At 39.3% G+C, this 23,774-nt stretch overlaps 1 protein-coding gene across 1 annotated transcript in view; it reads left to right on the forward strand.

Moving 5' to 3' along the window:
• The first annotated feature begins 3,042 nt into the window (after window positions 1–3,042).
• LOC126234406 (ATP-binding cassette sub-family C member 4-like) overlaps window positions 3,043–23,774 on the forward strand; it is a 123,763-nt gene continuing 103,031 nt past the window's right edge. The window contains exons 1-3 of the mRNA XM_049943095.1: window positions 3,043–3,285; window positions 22,814–22,915; window positions 23,032–23,166. Coding sequence (XP_049799052.1) covers window positions 3,212–3,285; window positions 22,814–22,915; window positions 23,032–23,166 — 311 coding nt within the window. The 5' untranslated portion in view covers window positions 3,043–3,211. The remainder of the gene's footprint in view (window positions 3,286–22,813; window positions 22,916–23,031; window positions 23,167–23,774) is intronic.

Here is a 23,774-nt window from a genome sequence, read left to right on the forward strand (position 1 = left end):
GTGACTAAACATTGCAGAAAATATATCCAGGTAACTACAAAAAATATATATATCAGTATTTTTTATTTCTGAAGAAAAGAATTTTATTCGTGAGTAATGTACCTATACGTTCCTTTCCAATTAACAGAGTACGTTCTTGCTATGAGTTTTTCAGTTGCTGCATCGTAGTATCCCTATTATCGATTTCAAAGTTTCATGATAATTGACAAGAAATGTAGGTGAAAGCGTCGTAGTAAAGTTAGATATAAAGTTTAAACACACGTACCCTGGTTTTCTCTCCCTGAAATCGGGTCAGCCTATGTATGGCATCCTCTAATTAGAAAGAGGTTTCTACTGACTAAACGTCTGAAAAAGCTTGTGATGATTACAGTTTTGCTCTGCACTGACCGACGTTCCTGCTGAAGGCAGAATTCTCTTTAAAGTTCGTGCCTGATATTAAGTGCAGATTGGAAAATGAATACGGAGGCATATAGGCAGACTCAATTTTGGACATGAATTCCATAAGTAACACGGGAATGAAAATAAATTATAGAATATCTAGTTAAATTTATGATTATTAGGATTCAGTCCTTAAACATTAGTACATAAAGCATTACAATTGTCTGGAGGTGGACCACGTGGCGTTCAAGACCTCCACACGACAAAGGACTGAACAAAATAAGTCTAGATACATCAGAAAAATTGTGAACATATGTAAATAAACGCGAGTGTGATACAGTCGATACACCTACCATATGAATGAACTAATGAAAAACAGATACTGTCCCAAGTCTATCAATAGCTACCTTACCAAACACTGAGAGTTAGAACATAAGTGTGTCTTCACACACACTTACAGACCTGAAAATACAGCAGGCAAATGCGAGTGTAACATCGAGCTGCTAAACGCATGCCATCACTTCACCATATTTCTTGTAGCTCGTTGCATGAGAAAGTAGCATCAAAGGAAACTATCACAACAGTGGTCCGTAATGGAAACGTGGAAACAACGGCCAAAAACACCATCAGAACCAAAGCGACGCCGGCCATTGTGGCCGAGCGGTTCTAGGCGCTTCAGTCCGGAACCACACAGCTACTATGGTCGCAGGTTCGAATCCTGCCTCGGGCATGGATGTGTGTGATGTCCTTAGGTTAGTTAGGTTTAAGTAGTTCTAAGTCTATGGGACTGATGACCTCAGAAGTTACGTCCCATAGTGTTTAGAGCCATTTGAACCATTTTGAACCAAAGCGACACCCGGAAAACAGGCCGAAACCGTCAGGAGCAGAATACTTTGTAACTCGTTCAACAGACCTCACAGACGTAGCACACGGACCACGCAGGACCTTGACTGGCTCGTACCTACTTCCTTCAAAGTATACTCAAGCAGATGTGCCATTAGTTGATTAATCAAAGAATGTCATACCATAAGCTATCGATCACTTGGTGCAGAACATCTTTGTAACATGTTGCGATACAGAATTAGCGGAAGAATAAGTAAACTGAAAGTCAACATTTCAAAGAACAGCTTCAAGGTTACGCCATAAATCACACATACGTAAAGGTTGTCGATTAATCTAAATACTTAGGGACTACAATCACGAAAGACTTAAACTGGAACCGTCATATGAAAAACTTTATGGAAAAGGAGAACCAAAGAGTGCGTTTTATTAGCTGAACGCTTAGAAGGTGCAATAGATCTACTAAAGAAACTGCCTACTCTACGGTTGTCCATACTCTTCTGGTCTACTGCTGCGTGGTATGAGATCCTTACCAGATAGGAACGGACGAGAAAAGTCCGTAAGTGATTCTACGAACCTTCTGCCAAAAACTTAAGTGTGAGTAGCAGAGTAATCACGTGGATACACACGTAGATGTCTTCAGACTTAACGTTTTGCTCTGCAGAGGATTGCACAGTGTTGTGTAATCCTCTGACATGTTAACACCGCATGCCACATTTGGATATATATATATATATATATATATATATATATATATATATATATATATATATATATATATATATATCCATCATGGGCAACAGCCTTGGCTCAAGTCCAGGTTCGCCAGGTAGATTTATCTAGTTAAACGACATGTTATACTAAAGTTACTCAACATAAACGCTATAATATGGTTTATTTCAGGTGAATAACAGTTTCAGACATTTCATAAGAGTGCATACAACTCATTTCCGATCACACAATCCACTGTTTATTTTTCATTAAGAACTGAATTATGATACGAAAGGAGGAACAAGTGTAAGGGATTCCCATCTCATGTCTCGCCCATTATCTTTTGTGCAACCTAGTAATTTCTTACCTGAAAGTGGGCAAATAAGCAGAAAACTGATTTAATAACAAACAAATATTAGTGTAAGAAAAAATATTTTGTTTCCTTTCATCCTCAAATATAAAATTTCACAATCAAGAAGCGACTCTAAAACGCATTAAGATGACATCAATCATTTTTAAACCCATTTCTTATCCAAATATGACATTTTGTATCTTTGGGTAGCTCCTCAAGCAGTTCACATTGTGCTACTTTTTTCAGAGCATATACATGAGTCAACTGTGGAAAACGAAATTCCGGTTTCCGTTTAATACTGTGTTGTAATCGGTACTGTCGCTTCCAAACTCGAGCAGATTCCATTTAGCAAATTTCATCACAGAATATGTAGACTGCAGTACCATGATCATTATTCTGAATTACTTAAACTTTTTCCAATAAGCGGCAAGCACATAAATCGGCTCAAATCTTTCACGATTTTCCTTTGGCCCATTATCACATACTGAAAATCTGTGAATAAAGAGCTCCCTCTCGCCGTCTTACGTAAACATTTGCTCTCGGCTCTGACACGGTACAAGGTGCGGAGCAGTAGCAAGCACCAGAAGCAGTAATGCTAGCACACGATTATGTATGACTTCGTCAACAACAGATCTCCGCAAACAGGTGACATCGCAACCGAAATAATGCTCCACTAGGATACTGGCTCTGGCAGTTTGATAAGAACATGAGTTCTTAAGAGAGCGTGACGACACAATTCGAAACCTCGCCGGGAGGTAGTGCAACTTTTCTATATTAAGTGTGTATTCCTGCAGTCCTACTTTGTATCATATCTACAGTGAACAGCTAGTGCTTGGAGAACACGCGTTATAAAGGGAATACTGATTGCAGGCTGGATGTAATTTCTGCGACGTGATCAACGAAGGCACGAAACGGAGCAAGACCAGCGCCATGGATTCTAAAGTCTACAAGTCAAACCCGAATCCAAAGGCTTCGGCGAATCCCATTTCCAAGCTCTTCGTTTGGTAAGTAATTAATATTCTAAACTCTGTGCTTTACACTTTTGTAGGATTTATCGACGCTTGATTTTTTCCGCTTCTTTGAAACGTGTAACAAATTTTATTATATGCCGTCACTCGGACAATGAGGAACCCCGTATAACGCACTACTGGAATCGCAATGCGCGTTACAACTGATTTCAGCAATCAGTTATTTTTTTTTTAGATAGAATACAATTTTTCCTTCTTGTAGATCATGTATGTAGACCTGCCGTGTACAAATCAATTTAATTCAACTTTCTATAAATTTTTATTAGGGAACTAGAAACGATCAGTTTTAGGGGTGGATGCAACATTTCACCCGTAACCGGCTAGGTTCAGGTGGATATTCCGGTGGCGAAATGTTCATTTAAGTGAGGTGTTCAAACCTAAACACTCGTACACAACTCAATGAAGCTACTAAGTGACTTGTGGACGAGACGTAAACTGCTGTTGTCAGAGAGCGACAAGCTTCGTCGATGCGCCACGTTCGGTTAGATTGTAGGGTATATCCTTAAACTGCAGAATAAAAGGCAGATCGGAGTGCACAAAAAACTAGTTTCGGTCTATCATAAAATAAAGATGGCATACACATATAAAGAGAACGCCGACGTTTTGCTAGTGCTCCGAGAATGGCGACACGATACGAACGAGGCGGGCATGCCTTATTCCGCGAGATCCTGTGGTCGAAGAATTCCATCAGCCATCACGCTCTTTCGAACCGAATAAAGACTTCGAGACATAGTAGTCTGAGAAGTTATGGCGGTAACAGACGACGATGAATAAGAAGCAAGGATATGGAAGTGTTTGTTACAGCTGCAATTCCCCACGATCCTCAAAGAGAAGTTACTACAGGCAGTAGTATCAGCTTTACATATATGTGACGATTAATACAGGATCACAAGTTTCGCCTGTATCACCTGACTTTCACATAGGAGCTGTATGGGAAGAATTTCAATTGGATAGTTACTTTCTGTGAACAGGTCGCGAATAATTTCGCTTTGGGCGTCTGACAAAGTGTTACGCTCTCTGATGAACATTCACGAATTATGGTGGTGTCAACTGCCATAATATATACTACTAGCCCACAGAAAATCATAGATGGTATGTCGTGTCAATTGTAAGGAGGTGATCCGCAGAGGTAATCTTCGGCCCACTCTACTTTGCATGTACTCTGACAGGTGATATATCTCGAGCTTTTATTGTCGACATTCTAGGTGCTCTTTTTGCAGATATCAGTCTAGATGTTACAGGCCGTATGGGTACCCGGCCCATTATGCCTGTGATTTTGTGCACGAAGGTTATTACGACGCCTTAGTCCTCAAGTATGGCCCATATATTTGCCATATTTAACACCGGTAAATCATTTTTTTTTTGGGAGGGGCGGGGGACATCTAAAGAAACTTTGCTGCAACCCCCTGAGAACCAACCACATAAACAATGCTAAATGGATGAAGAGTGACTGTATCTTACGTTTACCTACCTAAAAAAAGTAATTCTTTCCTTTATTATTTTGCAAGTGGAAGAGAAAAACGCCTCATCTGAAACATCTTATATGTACTGTGCAAACGACATCTCCTCACTGGATTATGTAATCTCATGGCTGTCAAAATGCCGTTACGTATTTGATGGATAAAGTACTGAAAAAATACGAAGATGTCAGTGAATGTTATTTCCCTGGTACATTCTTCCGCATATATACACATCATATATTTCTTTTGATAGAATAGCTGGCCGGAGTGGCCAAGCGGTTCTAGGCGCTTCAGTCTGTAACCGCGCGACCCCTAAGGTCGCAGGTTCGAATCCTGCCTCGGACATTTATGTGCGTGATGTCCTTAGGTTAGTTAGGTTTAAGTAGTTCTAGGTTCTAGGGGACTGATGACCTCAGAAGTTAAGTCCCATAGTGCTCAGAGCCATTTCTTTTTGTTGATAGAATATGGTAGGGACAATATTTTCAGTGAAAACTTCTTATTATTATTTATTATCATTCACATATGGGCCCAATAGGACCACACGAGGTACAGTCAATCATTGTAGCTTTTGATGGTTGGTGTTCCTTTGTGTCCAAATCTGTTTCATCCTTTCATAATGAAGTCTCTTTCTTTCATCAGACCACGGTGTTCCAGTCCGTTTTCTAATTTCCCTCTGACCAATCTTCCAATCAACTATCTTTTTTCTGAATGTTTTTTCTGTCTGTAACGTCTGCCTCAGTTATACCGAGTACCTTAGGATCCTTCTTAATCGCAGCGATCCATTTAATTGGCTCAGTTTTGACCTTACTGCTGTTTTCGTAGAACTCTACTATTTGTTTTGTCAACCTAGTGGGTGCCATTCTTTTAACGTGCCCATAAAATTTAAGTCTTCGTTTTCTCATGTCTGTGTGTTCTTTTCTTTCCTTATTACTTCTCAGCCTATAAATTACTCCATCACTAATATTGGGGCCTAATATTTTCTTAATAGTCGTTCTTTCCTTCTTTTGAAATTCTTCAGTATCCCTCTTTTCATTTAAAATTAAAGTTTCTGCTCCATAAAGACATCCAGGTTTGGCTACAGTGCTGTAATGACTAAGTTTACTGAATTTAGAAAGCGATTTTTTATCATAAATGTTTTATGTTTATCTGAAGGCAGTTGCAATTTTTTAACAGCGGGCTTCGTTTGCAGCTTTTTCCAGACCGTTTTCCTGCATGGTTACCCCCAAGTATTTAAACTGACAAACCCTTTTTATTTGTCCATATTTCGTGTTCAAAAACTTTGGTGCTTGTTGTTGCATGTCATATATTCCGTTTTTTCGAATGATATTTGTAGTCCTACACTTTTCGCAACTTCTTTAAGAATTTCAATTTGTTTTTGAGCTGCGGTAATATCCCTAGTTAAAATCGCCAGGTCAGCTCCAAAGCCGAGGCAATCTACTCTAATATTACTTCGCATTACCTAGTTATTTTATCCATCACATACCTAACTGTAGTTTGACACCCACGATGTTCCAGAATCAGTGGATGTAGGAACACAGGCTTGCGGAGCCGTTGTGAGTGATGTTAAAATTTTGAAAATATACGTACGGTCGTAAGTTAAATTTAATATTCCGTACTCTATTCGCCAATTGCCGAGTTGACATTGATAAAACAATACTACCGTAAAACAGTCGATGTAATTTGCCTTTTAATTATCAGTAGATCTGACGCTTCATTTTCCCAAGAGCAGCAGCTATGACTACCTTAAAATATACATATTAATCGCGAGTGTCAACTTAAGCGATATGGAGGACTGTATATGATGTACCTACTTCTAACATTACTCTCATTTTTCTTCCATTCGATGATAATGTTTGGAAAGTGCAATTCCCTGTACCTGTATGCATTAATCCGAAATTTTATAAATTTTATTGACGTTCTCGTTCCTCGCTATAAATATAGGGACTAGAACTATATTCTGAGACTCTTATCAGAGAATAAGTTTCTCGAAATTTTAAGAAACTCAGGCGCAGTCTGTTGATCATAATAATGGTGACAGTGAATTTCACGCTCTGGTGATAAATTGCAAAGATGTGAACAATGCTTCTTTTCTTCTTCTTCATTTCACTTTGGCCAACGAAGGTTCACATTAAATCGTTGTAGCTTTGTTTCTTCTAGTCTTCACCCTTATCAGTATTCTTTCATTCCCATATATCACAACCTTCTTTGCTCGTTTTATTTCTGAGGTGGAAAACTAGAACAGCCTGGATTTTTTTGTTTGAAAGTCACTCTATTGTAAATCTCTGTCTCCTTTATCCCAGTTTTGTCGAGATTTCTTTGCACTTCTTGGTGCCATCGTATTTTGGTTTCCTTGTTCTGAAGAAACAGCAGAATTTGGCGTGTCAACTTGCTGTGGTCCATTCTAAGAACGAGACCAAAATAGCATAACCATTCTCTTCCTAACGGAGTCCGAAACCATCTCGGTCAGGGTGCACTATCCGTTGTCCGCTCGTCTTCCATACTGAGCGTTTCTTGTCCTTCGAGTTCTGAATATCATGAGGCTCCACCGTTCCTCAGCTTCTGTAATCCTATTATTACAACGTTCAGAGTTTCTGCTGCGTATAAGCGGCATCGATCATACCGGTTTCTTTCACGCTTTTACGAAGTAATTTAATCTGTTTACTTTCGGAATCTCTCTTCCTTTTGATGTTCTTTATATGCTGTGATTTCACGACAAAGACCTGTAGACCCACTTGAGCCACTTATCTCTGCAGCTGGGTAGTTTGATTAGTCGTCTCTTCTAGTGATTCTGACAAAAGCACAATATCATCTGCGAATAGCAGACGATTTATCTGTGTTCCTGTTTTTGGTCCCCAGTCGTACTGCATACAGTCTCTTCATTACTTATTTGTAACTTGAGCGTGGCAGCGCGGGATAGCCGCATGGTCTAGGGTGCCTTGCTGCATGGTCTTAGCATGGTCTTAGGCGCCTTACCACGGTTCACGCGGTTCCCCCGTCGGAGGTTCGAGTCTTCCCTCAGGCATGGGTGTGTGTCTTGTCCTTAGCGAAATTAAGTTTAAGTTCTATTAAGTAGTGTGTAAGCCTAGAGATGACCTCAGCAGTTTGGTCCCATAGGAACTTACCACAAATTTCCAATTCACTTGAGCGCGATTTCTGTGAGGAACGAAGAGCGAGGTGGCAAGGTAGTCAAGATCTTCACTCGTGTTGGGCGGCATGCGGATTTATATTTTCCGTTGTTTCGCGGTTGTGAAGTAAGAAGGCGTTTTTAAAGAATGAAATTACATAGAGCACCTTAATACATATGTACAGAGTCCTCAGAACGCAAAAGAAGAAGGATCAGTCACAACAAATTGTGAGTAGTAACAAATATATACGTAATAGATTTTGACAAGCCAAAATCACGTTTTTTAAAACTCAAGAGATGTGTTAACTCGCTGATGAACTTCACATTTACGTAGTTTGGTTTGCAAACGACAAACTATCAGTGCAGGACACCATACAGTTGGTCCTGCAAAATCAGATAATGTAAAATCACGGTAAGAAACAATACGAACAAAACTTTCTTTAGGCCTCACTTTGTTAGATCAGCTATAATCTCAATATGTTCACTTTTTATAGTTTTCAAAAACGAAAACCCACTGATGATGGCACAGAGGTACTGAATGTGTGTAGTAAAAAGAAAGAAACAGTGTGCTTACAAAAAGGCGGAACCCATGTCCTATAATTTGTATGGAAATAGCACTTGTTTCAGAAAATTTGGTTTGTCATCAATTTCATTTGGCGTTAAACTGGCGAAGTTCCTACGCTTAGGGCTAACGCTCTGTTTTATCTCTTGTCTAACCTGAATTTTGTAGGCATGCATCCTAAACTTTTATGCATGACGTTGAAGTGAAGTGTGTTGCCTTAGGTCTGGCAACATGTTTTTTCGGGTTTCTGGTACAAGATTGCCCGATTTCTTCAACTTTGTCTTCACTTGTTCTCGGCAGGCCAGTGAATGTGCTTTAAATTCACTTCTTGTATCTCGAAATTGTTTGAACCATCAGCGAATATCTTTGTCACTGGATGCATTTTGTCCTGGATAAGTCTACCGAAAGCTACGCTGCACGCTAACAAATGATTTAAACTCAGCACTGTGCCTTGTGTTGTACCGCAACATCGTTCTGGCACGTGAGTCAAAGTGACAGCACTCCATTGAGCAGCTCTTTTGCGCATGTCAGGGTCAACAATTGGCCCCATTCTATTCGGTAAACAAAAGTTGGATATTTTATCTTCAGCTGAACACTTTTTCAGTAGCGCTTGTTCCAATTAGCGACATTTTTTATGGAAAATCCTACATAGTACTTCTTATTCTTCTGACTCTGTAGACCAATTTAATCATATTTAGAATTTCCAACACTGTTCTGAATCTCTCTGTTCATCCGTCCTGTATACTGTAGACTCATACTGTGGTGTCACCGCCAGACACCACACTTGCTAGGTGGTAGCTTAAATCGGCCGCGGTCCATTAGTACATGTCGGACCCGCGTGTCGCCACTGTCAGGATCGCAGACCGAGCGCCACCACAAGGCAGGTCTCGAGAGACGTACTAGCACTCGCCCCAGTTGTACGACGACGTTGCTAGCGACTACACTGACGAAGCCTTTCTCTCATTTGCCGAGAGACAGTTAGAATAGCCTTCAGCTAAGTTAATGGCTACGACCTAGCAAGGCGCCATTAACCATTTGTAACGTTGTATGTACCTCAAGATAGAGTCTCACTTGTATCATCAAGAATGCTGTATACCAAAGGACGATATAAAAGTTAAGTATTCTAGTAGCTACGTTCTTTTCTTTATCACATTCATTACGAATCCTGTTCCAGACTTCGCGCCAGTCGGCGTGTGTGTACGTGTGCCCTCTTGGCTACCCGTCTCTGTGGACTGGCTGCCTTGTCAGTCCACTACACATACAGCGACGAATGTACCTCTTTTTTGTTCTTGTATGTTCAATGTACATAGCTCAGTCTGTTACAGAAAGGCGAGGTTGTGAACATGGGACACATAGACTGAGGATTACGGAAGCTTACACAGAAGGCGTATAAAATCAGCAACAGTTGTGAATAACAGTATATTCAGACAGAAGAAGCAAAGCAGTGAGGTTGCCAACCAAAATGTAATCACATACGTGGCCAAATATTAAAAGCACAGAACGTGTGACGACATGTTCCCGAAAGTACAAGCCATACGAATTCTTACACTGATTTTAATTATAAAAAGGCCTTGAAAAATACTTTGAGAATGGGCGTAAGAGAATACAAAGAAGGAATGTGAGACGCAGGGACCTCAATGGGGCCAGAACATGTGTCCATTTACTGACTGGTTGCTGTGCGCGTTAAGATTCAAGAAAACGAATTAATCGAAATTCTGCTATTATAATATTCCTAAAACGTGGCTTTAATTTTGACCGATGATAAAAGTAATAGCAATGATGAAAGGCATTTCGCGAAACGTGTATAAGAATAATGGAGGTTTCGTCACGCACATCTTCCAGTGCAGTCAATCTGTGATAATTGCTTTCTCTCGCGCAATCCCTTTGAAAGTGTCCACTCATACAAACGTTATACACGGGTTTCCTCGCAACCAGAAGTTACACTTACATTTTCTGACCAAATTGACAAAGATGAATGTGTGTCTCGTGGCCATAGAGTTTTCTGCTTCAGGAATATCGAACCTGTCATGGGGACTTCGCTTCAGCAGATATTTCATCTGCTTAGTGAGAGTTAGTGTGATTAATGATTACTGCCGTGTATACGACCAACACAGTCAATTTTCAACACCTTCCTTAACCTCTGTTTACAGCGAAACATTTCATAAAATTTTGTAATAGTTTGTAACTTGATGTAGCTACCCTGAGATTAAGAATTTGTTGGTGTACTGTAAGCAGTATTTTTGTTCCACTGACTGTGTATGACAGTTTAAATATTTGTGATGAACTGGGTTCGAACTCAAATTCCTTCGTTTTGTGGACAGTGCTACTGACTACAACAGACCAAGCGTCGGATACCGCTTGCGAGCTGGTGAAAAGTTGAAGTTCTGAAAAGGGAGAAAACTGCTTTAACCCTAATAAGGCACACAGTTTTTGTTACACGCCGTCATTGTCCTAATTCCGTTTACTCGACATGATTTTGCAAACAACTGCTGCTTCCAGACAGTGCTTCAAACATTTTACCTTACTTTCACTTTGCATTCTGTATATACACTGCGTGACGAAAAAAGAGGAAGCATCCAGAAGACTTGGTCGGATGTCAGCGTAACTTCGCGCTTGCCTGTGACCTGCAGAAAGTCCGCCAGATGGCATTAGTGTTGTTCGGGTTGGGTGTTATTACCAGGCCTACCAGGTACGTAAGGGGCTTGAACAGCGTCAGATATCGAATGATTACTGCGAAGGAATCGAATATGCCGCCTAGTCCTGTGAGAAACCGTTATCAGCGTCCGACAGAATTTGAAAGGCGGCTCATTGTGAGTTTTCAGTTGGTCATCTGGTGGTTTCGTGCAATAGCTAGATTTGTGGAGCATTCGGATATGACAGTGGCCTGATGATGGACTCTATGGAAGCACATGGACAGGCATATTCGTCGCAAAATTCTCGTCCACAACGTTTGACCACCACAAAGGGGAATCGCCGTACTCCGCGCCAAGCGACTCGTAATCCTTTCACATCTGCGCCTGCCATTCGAGAACTTGAGAGAACTCCCTACAATATTATATGCCATCCCACATCATTAAGCGGAGACCAGCAACAGCCGGACTAGGCAGTTACGCTTTTCTGTGTAGGCCGCCGGTAACACCACAAGTGCTGCGTTTGGAGTGGTCCAGTGACCAGGAAGCGTTTACTCCTTACCAACGGCGTCGCAATGTGTTTCAGCGACGAGTCGCGGTTCTGCATTACCCCATATCATCATCGTCGGCAAGTACGGTAGCGACGTGGGGAAGGTGACGTTTTACAACTGTTTTCGCCTTATTTCCTGTCTGCTCGTAGATTTGACTAACAGGAACAGCGACTCATTAATAGTGCCGATCTCAAACAGCCCGCTCTGCTCCCGTGTAGTAAGGGGGAAAATTCTACGAGAAGGATCACGCACGCAAGTAACACAAACACTTTCACTAAATTTTATCTTATGCTTGGTCCAATCGATAACATCGTTCCAGAAATAACAAAATTTCCATCTCCTGGAGCCGGCCAAGGTTTTTAGGCAGGTTTCCTTGAATATCAGGCGAATTCTGGATCAGAAGTCCCATCCCAAATATTCCCATCTTCGATCCCTCAGGATATGTGACATTCTTTCAGTGATTACGAAGTCGAGGCAAATTTTCAATGAAGTGTTACTCCTGGAGTCATGGTTGAGAAGCCATCGGTTGACTTCAGGTCAGGGTAGGTAGTGATAGAGGGAACTCTCGATGGAACAACGGTACGTTGCAGACATCCTGCATCCACGGTTGTTATCTCTCATGCCACAGCATCATGGCGTCATTTTTCAACAGGACAATGCTCATGAACGCACGACACACGTCTCTATGAACTGTTTCCGTGACGCTAAGGTAATACTGTAGCCTGCAAGGTCTCCAGATCTCTCACGCGTCACTATGAACTGTTTCCGTGACGCTGAGGTAACCCTGTGGCCTGCAAGATCTCCAGATCTCTCCTTGATGTGTGGGGCCAGCTCGGATGTCAGCTTCATCGCAGTGCCATTGTCCAGCATGCCAAAGATCAGTTACAACAGTTCCAGCTAGCCGCAGGAAGAGATAAAACGCTCCTCTCAACCGAATTAGTTCATACATCCAGGCCAGAGGGGGCGCAACGTTGTACTGGTAAGTGGGGCCATATTGCGAAGTTAATTGGAAATTTAACTCGAATTGGAATCACTGAAGGAATATCACATACCCTCCCAACCCGTGAAGTTTAATTTCGTTTCCTCTCGTCTTCCGGATTTTTTTTTTTTTTTTGTCACACAATGTATGTAGCTTTATTGCTTGTGCTTGGCTGTAGGCTATATTCATTTCATGGCAAAGGGAACTGAAGACTCTGACAGTATGATTGAAAGGGGGGGGGGGGGGGGTTAGTAACAGCATATATTCCAGAACTCTTATTGCATGTGTATGCGCGTATACCCTGCTTAGCACAATAATTATATACTAACTGGCGCGTTTTTTGACATTACCTCTCACACACCACCACTGCGATAATATTTATTCGTAGTGTAACGTGTACACATTTGCGCTAAATAAACTACTGGCTATTTTAATTTCGAAGGTTACTTCCTCTTTATAATATTTGGAAGTTGCTTGCTCCGTTCGCATAACTCATTTTGGTACCAAATCTCACGCACAGGATAATTTTTTCAGTGTTTTGTTCCTGGCATTGAAATTCAGTTCTGTCTTACAAAAATTGTGATATTTTCCTAAAGCTTGTATTTCTTCATATCGTTCAAAATGTCGCAGAAGTTTCTGCCTTTGGTACCTTTATCCAATCGCTAAGGGTAAATTTATTGTCCCATCTAACGTAGTTTGCACATAATCTACGTACTCAGCATCGTCTGCGTCTAATGCATATCTCACGTTCTTGTGTGGTAGTGATTTGTAAGTATTTGCGTAAAGTGTATTCGAGGCGGAAAGTGAGAACCAACCCAGTGTATACCTAGTGGATGTAGCACTGTACTACACAAATTTACACTGTGGCTACCTTCACTTCGTCCATTTGTCTTTTCAGGTTCTGCTATCTTTCTTTACATTTAAGGGATCTAGCATTTCACTAAGTCACCCGATGAACATCTTTCTGACGAGATTTGAATGCAGTATTATTATACCTCCGGAACATTTCACTCGTCAAACCAACAGTAGAAATGAATGTCCTCGGGAAATATCTCGACTGTAATTTCTCCTTGCTTTCAGCTTTGCCACAGTATCAACAATGCACGGCATCTTGGCCACTATTATAAGGCCAGGTCAACCCTCCGGACTCTCTTTGATTCAGCTGCAGCCACGCAAAAAGCGGCTGGCCTACAGCATTGTGACTGATCTTCTGTCTGCGAAACAACGAAAATCAAAGCAGATAATTAGAGCGAATTCTGTTGTTTTCGAAGTCACAGTAGCTCGAAGAAGCTTGCCGTAACTTGTTTTCGCGTTTGCACTTCGTTTGATGGTCTTTCCGAGGTGTGGCTGGCGTTAACACCGACTTTTCCTGTCACATAAATGAGTCAGTCATCTTTTGTAACTACGTTGTGATAAAATATTATTTGCATCCTTTAAATATGTATTTATGTGATACAGCCCTTCTGTGTAGCCGGCCTTTGTGGCCGAGAGGTTCTAGGCGCTTCAGTCTGAAACCACGCGACCGCTACGGTCGCAGGTTCGAATCCTGCCTAGAGCATGGATGTGTGTGATGTCCTTAGGTTAGTTAGGCTTAAGTAGTTCTAAGTTCTAGGGGACTGATGACGTCAGATGTTACGCCCCATAGTGCTCAGAGCCATTTGAACCTTCTGTGTATTGAAATTTTCGCAAATGTTACTGTCGTCAATCCAACTGCCCCCCGGATGCTCTTTAGTATTGCTGCACCTGTACGCGTTTTAGACTACGCTGTGAAATAGAAAACTGTTGTCATCAGACCGTGACACTTACCCATCGTCAGGCAACCTCCTCCCTCGTGATATATGTGTCCCCGCTACAGATAAACTTCTTAAAATGCTTGTGGTTGTTGCATTACCTGCCTCACCGCAGATGCTGATTGCTTCCAACTTTCCTAAATTTAAACGTGGACGAATCCAGAGTGCAGCAGAAGCAGAAAGTAGAGCTTTACTACTGATAGAAATCACACTTATAAGAAACAGTGGCTTGCCGATACAACATCGTAATTAGTGAAACTTGTTGGCAAATTAAAACTGTATGACACACTGGGACTCAAACCCAAAACTTTACGTTTCACCGGCAGCGCTCTTTCCGACTGTGCTATCGAGGCACGATTCACGAAATTTCGAAGGTAGGAGAGAGATACTGGCGGAAGGAAAGCTGTGAGGTGCGAGAACGGGTTCTGAGTCGTACCTCAATAGTTCATTCTAGAGCACTGACTACAGAAAACAAGTTTACGGGTCCCTGTTCTGATACCATGTACAGTTTCAATCTGCCACGAAGTTTCAAAATAGCACACATTCCGCTGCACAGTGAAAGGTACATAAAGGTCTTCAGTACTGACAAGAATTCGCAAGGCGAACTGAGACTTGACATCGTAGTCACTATATTCGAAAATCCGTCTCTAGTAATAAGAAAAAACAAATGCAATAATCGTGCTGTTAAGCATAAGAGCATACCAAACATCCATATTATGACAAGCAGAAATGTGTCTGTCAGAACATACTGACGGCTGTTTAAACCCTGGCTTTTCTTCTATACTTATCATTCTGTAAGTAGTATACCATAGGAAATTACTACCCAACAAAATCTTACCTCAGACACTTGGCTGAAGGTCATAACAGCGTCAATGCACATTACATAGTCACACGCTCAGTTTGCCTACATGTAGGGGCAAGAAGCTGTGCTAAAGGCAACCTGAGTCACAGTTTTATCAACAACAAAAACTCCCTCCCTCTCTCCCTCCCCCCCCCCCCCGCCCCTCTCTCTCACTCACTTACACACAAACACGCACACACACACACACACACACACACACACACACACACACACATACAAAAACATTTTGCCCTCCCAACCATAGCCCAATGTTTTACTAGCCATTTAAGTGAAACAGCCAATGACTAACGTATTTTAAAGTCAATTAGCGTTTAGCTGCCAAGTGGATCATATTCTAAAGTATCCAACCAATCAGAATTTTGTATAAATCGCGATCACGTTCAAAAGTGTCTGATTGACCTGAATTGTGCAATTTAAAGAGCAATGTCAGAGCAACCGTCTTATCATTCCCAAAATAAAGACTTTTGAGATTTATAAGATGCTCACTGATTCGTGTAAACAAAACAGCCAGTTAACTATGGCAAGTGGAGGCAGGCAGACCAGCGTGATGCTTCATCAGCAACTTTGTCAAGTCTAGACTTGTCTGACTTCTTAGAAACATGACATGCATTTCATAATTTCTGCATGTGTGCGAAACTTATTCGCAGTTGTGAATATGGACAAGCGTTAGCTGTGTGATGACACGACAACAATGAAAATTTGTGTCCCACCGGAACTCGCGTATAGTGGGAAATCTGTGTTCGAGTCTTGGAATTTTCATAAGTGAAATTCCATGATGCAGCCGGCGGTTGTGCACATTCACATCTACGTATACGTTGCATGCATTTCATAACAACTGTAATCGCCACAGTGCCTGTTTCTTCAGATATGCATGAAGGAACTTGCAGTATAATTATGAACAACACAGGTACTGCAATATCGTATCATATTCCGCATGTGATTGTCAGCAAGCAGCTCAATCTTTACTTTGGAAGCTATTGCATGATGCATGGCATATTCTGTCTGCTATGGATGTTCAGATATAACATAATGGGCATAAATCACAATAAAAACAATTAAATTTATAGCTCAAAATATATTATGTCAATGGGATCTTTGTACCAAAGTAAACAATGCTTTTGCCATGTCTAAATCGTCTGTATTACTGGTCAAGAAATTTATCTTAGTTTGGCTACAACCGATATCAAAGACAGCAGAACATTACAGTGACTCCCCTGATAGGGTTCTGCAGTACAAAAAACTGCAATCTTCTGCTGATAATGTCAATTTGTGCTATCACACAGTGGAGACTACATGACATTTAGCCCCAATACATCGTCATGTTACAGCAAAATTGTAAGAAATTAAGTCTTGCATCACCAATGTTATACAAACTGTAGCACAATAGTCCTGATACATCAAAATTTAAACACACTGCTCCATACTCCAAAGGGAATCTGGTCATCTGTTAAGTACACCAGCAGCAATAAACAGTCAATACCTTCACTGTGCGATAACAACAGAAATGTTACTGATGAAAATGCAAAAATGGTTCAAATGGCTCTGAGCACTATGGGACTTAACAGCTGAGTTCATCAGTCCCCTACAACTTAGAACTACTTAAACCTAACTAACCTAAGGACATCACGCACATCCATGCCCGAGGCAGGATTCGAACCAGCGACCGTATCCGTCACGCGGTTCCAGTCTGAAGCGCCTAAAACCGCTCAGTCACTGCGGCCGGCACGACAATGCAACTAAAGCAGAGTTGCTTAACACAGTTTTCTTTCACTAAACAAGACCAAGGAAACATTCCAGTGTTCGAATCAAGAACAACTGCCAACCTGAGTAGCTAAGAAGTAAATATCCTTGGTGTAGTGAAGCAGCTAATAAAGATTGCATGAAAAAAAGAAAAAAAACTGAAAATAGTTAGCTAGGATTCCCAAAACATCATTCTTGTGAAATGCAACTAGCTCTTTTTTCACACAAAGTAATGACTGCTATTCTCAAGGGATCTCAAACTGATTCCATATTATTATTATTATTATTATTTATTTTATGGCCTTCATTGGACCACCCTAGTCAAAAATACAAAGTTCTAAACAAGTTGTTACACAGGGATACAATTTGGTTCAACAATAACTTAATATGATATTTAGATAATATAATTATTAGAGTCTATTCTTCTATGAAAAGTGTTTTGCTCCTCTGTCTGCCCAATATTTCTTCATTCTTTCAGATATTTTCTTTCTTTCTTCATCTGAGACAACTGTTCCTGTACTCTTTTTATTGATTTTCATTTGTAGTCTGGTTTGCGGGTATTGCAGTATTCTGGTTTCCTCTGTCTTGTTTTTTAGGTCATCTACTGTAATTTGAAGTTCTTTTATATCTTCCTTAATTTCTGTGGTCCATTTAATGTCGCTCTTGCTATTCCACAATTTTTGTATTATTTTTTTACTAATTCTGTTTTCTGGAGTTCTCATCAGATGTCCAAAGAATGAGATGCGTTTCTTCCTGATTGTGCTCATGACTGGTTCTATTTACTTATATACTGTTTCATTTGATGCTATTCTCCAATGTCCATTTATTTTATACTGTTTATTTATACATGTCCTAATTATTCTTCTTTCTATTTTTAGTATTAGGTCAATTTCTGCTGTATTAGTTGTTTTGAAGATAGTTTCAGCTGCATACGTTATTTCTGGTTGTGTAACTGTTTTATAGTGTTTTAATTTTGTATTTATTTTTTGTTGTATGTAGTTTTGGTAATGTAATTTGCATAGTTCAGTTTTTTTATTCTATTCTGCCATGATGGCTTCTCATTTAGATTGTATGTTATTATTTCGCCTAAATATTTAAATTTATCAACAATTTTGATTTCTTGGTCTCCTATTGTATTTTTTTTTGCAAGTGGTGGATCAGTTAGCATAATCTTCGTTTTTTCAAATGATATTCTAAGGCCTACTTTCTCTGCTATTTCTTGTAGTGATTTCACTTGTTGCCTGGCTTCCTGAACGGTGTTGGCTAGGAGAGCAAGATCATCAGCGAATCCCAAGCAGTTTAAGCTAATATCATCTTTTGCACTTCCAATTCTTATCCTCTTTGGATTGTCCTTGTACCATTCTCTCATTATGTATTCCAGTGCACAGTTGAACAGTAATGGTGATAGGCAGTCACCTTGTCTTAAGCCGGTTTTTATGAGGAATGGTTCCAAAATTTCTCCTCTAAACTACACTTTTGATTTGGTGTTGGTTAGAGTGAGTTGTATTATTTTAATTAGTTTTGGATGGAGTCCTAGATTTCTTAAAATTTTTAATACTGAAGGTCTGTGGAGACAGTCATTTGTCTTCTTAAAATCTACAAATGTTATTGCCAGAGGTTTGTTCCGTTTCTTGTAGTATGCCATAATCAATTTTAAACTAATTATCTGCTCTGCACAGCTTCTCCATGGTCTGAAACCTCCCTGATATTCCCCTAACTCCTGTTCTAATAGCTTCTTGATACTTTCATATAGGATCTTGGTTAGAATTTTGTATGTGCAATCTAGGAGAAAGATTCCTCTGTAGTTGTCTGGGTTGCTCTTATCGCCCTTTTTGTGTAGTGGGTGGTTGACAGCTATGGTCCGATGTTTGGGAAATCGTTCTGTTACCCAAATTTTTGTTAGAGCCATGTGTAAGGAGGTCTTGACTGTGTCACTTGCATATTTCCACATTTCAACAAAAACCTGATCTTCTCCACATGCCTTATAATTTTTTTGTTCTTTAACAATTTTTTTTACTTCTTGGAGAGTTGGAGGGTCTAGTTTGTCAGGTTTGGTTTGTATTGGGGTATTTATGTTGATTTGTAAGGGTTCTTTGGGTTCCTCGCAATTCATAAGTTTGTTAAATGCTTTTGCCATGATTTCTGCATTTTCCTTGTTACTGTGTGTCATTCTTCCATCTTCATCTTTCAGTGTTAGTGTAGGGGCCTCATGTTGTTGTAGTTGTTTCCCAAAGATTTTATAGTAGTCCCTGGAGTTGGTTTTATGATAATTACCTTCTATAGAGTTTATAATGTCTTTATGAAATCCTCTCTTGATTCTTCTAATATTTTGAGTGAATTTTTTTCTTTCATTTTTTTAGGTTGATGGCATTTTTTTTCAGTTTTATGTGTTTGAAACTTTAACCATGCTTGGTGTCTATCTTCATGGAATTTGTCACATTCTGATGTCCACCATGCATGTTTCCTTCGTGGGTTCAAGGGAGCAAGATTCTCTGCTTCTTTTTTAAGATTAGGCACTAGTTGTTCTAGATCATCTGTTAATTAGATGGTTTGTGTTATTTGTTGGTACTTATTTTTTTAATTAGCTGATGTGGGTCAAACCTCCTTTTTATTTTATTAGTTTTTCTGGTCCTCTTCTTTAACGGAGTGAATTTGATTTTAATTTTAACCATATAATCGTAGGAGCCTTTGCCTACTCCTGTCAGTATTTTAACATTGTGGATCTCCTTATGAAAATGTTTGTCCATACAGACATGGTCTAGCTGCCACTCGCCCTTCCTCCAGTCTGGATGTTTCCATGGTTTAAGTTTACTTGGCTTCCTCTTAAAGTATGTTGATTTAGATATAAGGTTGTGTTCTCTGCAGAGTTCTACAAGTCTTTGACCGTTTTTGTTCGTAAATTTATGTGGACTCCATTTTCCAATTATATCTTTGTATTTCCTTTCTTTTCCCAACTGAGCATTGAAATCTCCCAATAAGATTTTTACGGTCTTTTTATTTACTCTGTTCACAGTTTTTTCTAGAAGGTCCCAAAATTTATCTACCTCTTCCTTTGTTTTTGTTACTGTGCCTACATAATATCGTCTCATTTGTGTGACTAGGTTCACGATTTCCTGTCAGAAAGGTCACAATCCGCAGTAATGGAATGAAAGTCATTAGGTAAAACAGAAATGATATGTGGCATTTGCCAAGGAAGAATTATAGGTCCTCTGCTGTCCCTGATCTATATGAATAATGACGATTTGGGAAACAATCCGGGCAGCCAGATCGATTGCAGATGATACTTTCATTTACAGTCTTGTAAAGTCATCAGCTGATCAAAACGAATTGCAAAATGATTTAGACAAGATGTCTGTGTGGTGCAATAAGTGGCAATTGTCTCTAAATAATCAAATCTGTGAAGTCATCCAAATGAATAATAAAAGGAATCTGTTAAATTTCAGCCACACGATAAATCAGACAAATCAACTACATACTTAGGAAATACAATTATGAAAACTTAAATTGGAACAATCACAGAGATAATATCGTGGGCAAAGCAAGCCAACGACTACGATTTATCGGCAGAAAGCTTAGAAGATACTACAGGTATAGTAGAGAGAGAACAGTAGAGGCTTGAAGTTAGTTCGATGAACCTTCAGCCAGGCTCTTAATTGTGATCTGCGAATAACCATGTAGATATAGATGTAGATACATCGTATGCTCCAACAAAATTCTAAGAAATCACCGCATATATCATTGCGTTATAGCAAAATTGAAACAAATTACGCCATACTTTATCATGTCACAGAAAATTATAACAAAATGCTCCTGTTATAGCAGAATTATAGCAGAACTGTAATAAGGTCCCCATACATCGATGTGTTCCATCAAAATTGTAAGAAACTGCGTCATGTTAAGCAAAATTGTAACATATAGCTGTATAAATGGCTATGTTACAGCAAAACTGCAACAAATTACCCCATACATCGCTATATTACAGTACAGTTGTAAAAAATAGCCCCATGTACAAAACATTTGTTATTTTCTGTTGATAATGCTTATCTTATACTATCACAATGACACTTTGTCCCATACATTATAATTTTACAACAAAATTGTAACAAATTACCTCATACATCTTCACATTACAGGAAAATTGTAAGTAATTGTCTCATAAATCTCTATGTTACAGCAAAATTTTAATAAATTCATTCATACATCGCTATTGTAACACGAAATTGTAACAAACTTCCCTTGTTATAGGAATATTGTAACATCAACACCAAATTTCTAACAAATTCCACCATACGACATCATATTATAGGAAAATTGTAACGAACTACTCCATACTTCGACATATTACAGCAGAAATTATAACAAATTACTTCTTAAATCGATAGTTACGGGAAAACTGTGACAAAATATTCCCTATATCACCACTGTTACAAGAACTGTAACAAATTGCCCCATATGATGTGTACACATGATGATACTAATGTGGCGATGATGGTCGGATTATTTGTCAAACATTCTTAGTTTATATAAAATCAGTACTATATGTTTCAGTGTCTGAAAATTAGGGAAAAGCAATGCAGTAATCAGTTTCCCCCCTTCGCAGTGCTGGAAACTGTACAGTGCTACATACAGCTGTCGTGTGCCCAACGAAAGAGACAATTATTATCCCAGATACTATTGTGGAGTGATGTAGGTCATTTACCATATGATGACTGCCATTATCCCAGACACTACTGAGACTGAGTGACTGCCATTACTCCAGATGCCATTGTGGGGCTATGTTGGCCAACTGACATGGTCACTGTCATAGATTTTTAATCATGGTGACTGTTATTACCTTGAACATATGGTTTTATTTTGCAATCAAGGATAATGATGTGCTGACGGTAGGTATCAGCTGTGGAATCTCAAATGGCATTCCAGCTCTATAATCTGTGCCACAAACTATCAACGGGAGTCAGGTACTGGGTCTTAAAACTATATTCTAATGGCGGAAGCTAACAACGTATTTTCTGCAACCTGCCAGCAGGTGTCAGCTACTGGATCTCAAATATAGTCCTAAGCTACAAACAAAATTGCAACAAATTACCATATACATAACCACTGTTACATGAAACTGTAATAAACTGCACGAAACATATATGTTGTTATACAAAAAGTAACAATAGTCCCATAAATCATCATTGTCACATACAATTCTAACAAAAAACTGTAGACATCACCACTGTTACACAAAATAGTAACAAAGTACCCCATAAGTCACCCTTGTTTGCAAAAAATTGTAACAAATTCACTCTTAAGTTGCCGACTAATAAAGCTGAAACTTGTTCTAAAAAGTTGTGACTTGTTCGAACAACAAAAAGTGTTTAGTAACCAAGTTGTGATTTGTTAATTCCAGGTACTCAATACTCTATTCAAAAAGCAAAATACTTAGTCAGCAAGTTGAGATTGCTGACTAAGTATACATACACGTATCAGTCAGCCTCTCTGTTTGCGTGTGTGTTATGTAGTATGCTATTAAAGACATTAGCCTTCTCTTCTGTTCTCTGAGTTTAGGTAGTCCAAATATGAGCCATCTATCAGCCAAGTAATGAATGATGAACAAAATGTTGCAAGACGTCCAGCCAGTTTACATCACTTAGTTTCGAACTTGTAACTGACTGAGAAGTTAACTCTTGAGACCTGCTACAGAATAGTACTTATTCATTCTACTTCGGATTTCTTTTCAGTTCGCCAGTATTTGTATGTTTCTTCACATAACCATTATTAAAAGAAATTTTGATTTGAAAGTGTTTCATTTTCTTCATAGGTGGATGCGGAAAATTGTATGGAAACGAAACTTGACAGAAGACGATCTGTTCGACAGACTGGACAGGGATGCCACAGATAAACTGGGAGACAGGTTGCAAAAGTAAGTTTCTCTTTACATGTTGCCACATACTCAGTTGTAGGTATCATAAGTGTGATGAATGCACAACCCAGGAAGAGCAACACTTTCGTTACTTATGCTAATAATCTTTGTTTCAGGTCGTGGGATGAGGAACTTATCCGTGCTAAGGAGAAGGGCACAAAACCGAGTTTAGCGAGAGCTATTTTTCGAACCTTCTGGTTACGTTATTTCATTTACGGCGTATTTGATCTGTTTGACCAACTAATCCTCAGGTAAGCTAACGAAATATTTAGAGAATGGAACTGATTACAGATGACATGTATGTTCTACCTAATGACAAAGAGTTACACTGTATACATATTACTACTGTAGTGTCATATATCTCAATACATTAGTAAGCTATCTATAACTTGAAGACTAATCCATTTTGATTAGTAAGGTACCATTCACTGCCCTCAATTTTTATTATACAATGTACTTAAAAAGAATGATATCTTACTTTACCATTAATGTTGCAAATACGTTATTTGGAAATACTTCAGGCATCAGATTAGATTAGAGTAGATTTACTTTCATTCCAATTGATCCGTAGTGAGGAGGTCCTCCATCCAGGATGTGGAACATGTCAGAAAAACAACAATACATGACAAATATTTACAACTAAAACAAATAAGCTAATGTACCATTCCACAGGTCCCAAATGATCGTCATTTTTTAATGAACACTATATGAAAGTCATTTTACAAATACTAATGCACTGAATTTAAAATAAAAATGTTTTTTATTTATTTATAAGGTATAAACATCTAATAAAACTACTATAATACTTATTTACGATGAACACATTACTGCACTGAAATTGTGCAGAAGTTATATTGTT

The sequence above is a fragment of the Schistocerca nitens genome, chromosome 2, assembly GCF_023898315.1.
Source record: "Schistocerca nitens isolate TAMUIC-IGC-003100 chromosome 2, iqSchNite1.1, whole genome shotgun sequence".
NCBI classification, from domain to species: domain Eukaryota; kingdom Metazoa; phylum Arthropoda; class Insecta; order Orthoptera; family Acrididae; genus Schistocerca; species Schistocerca nitens.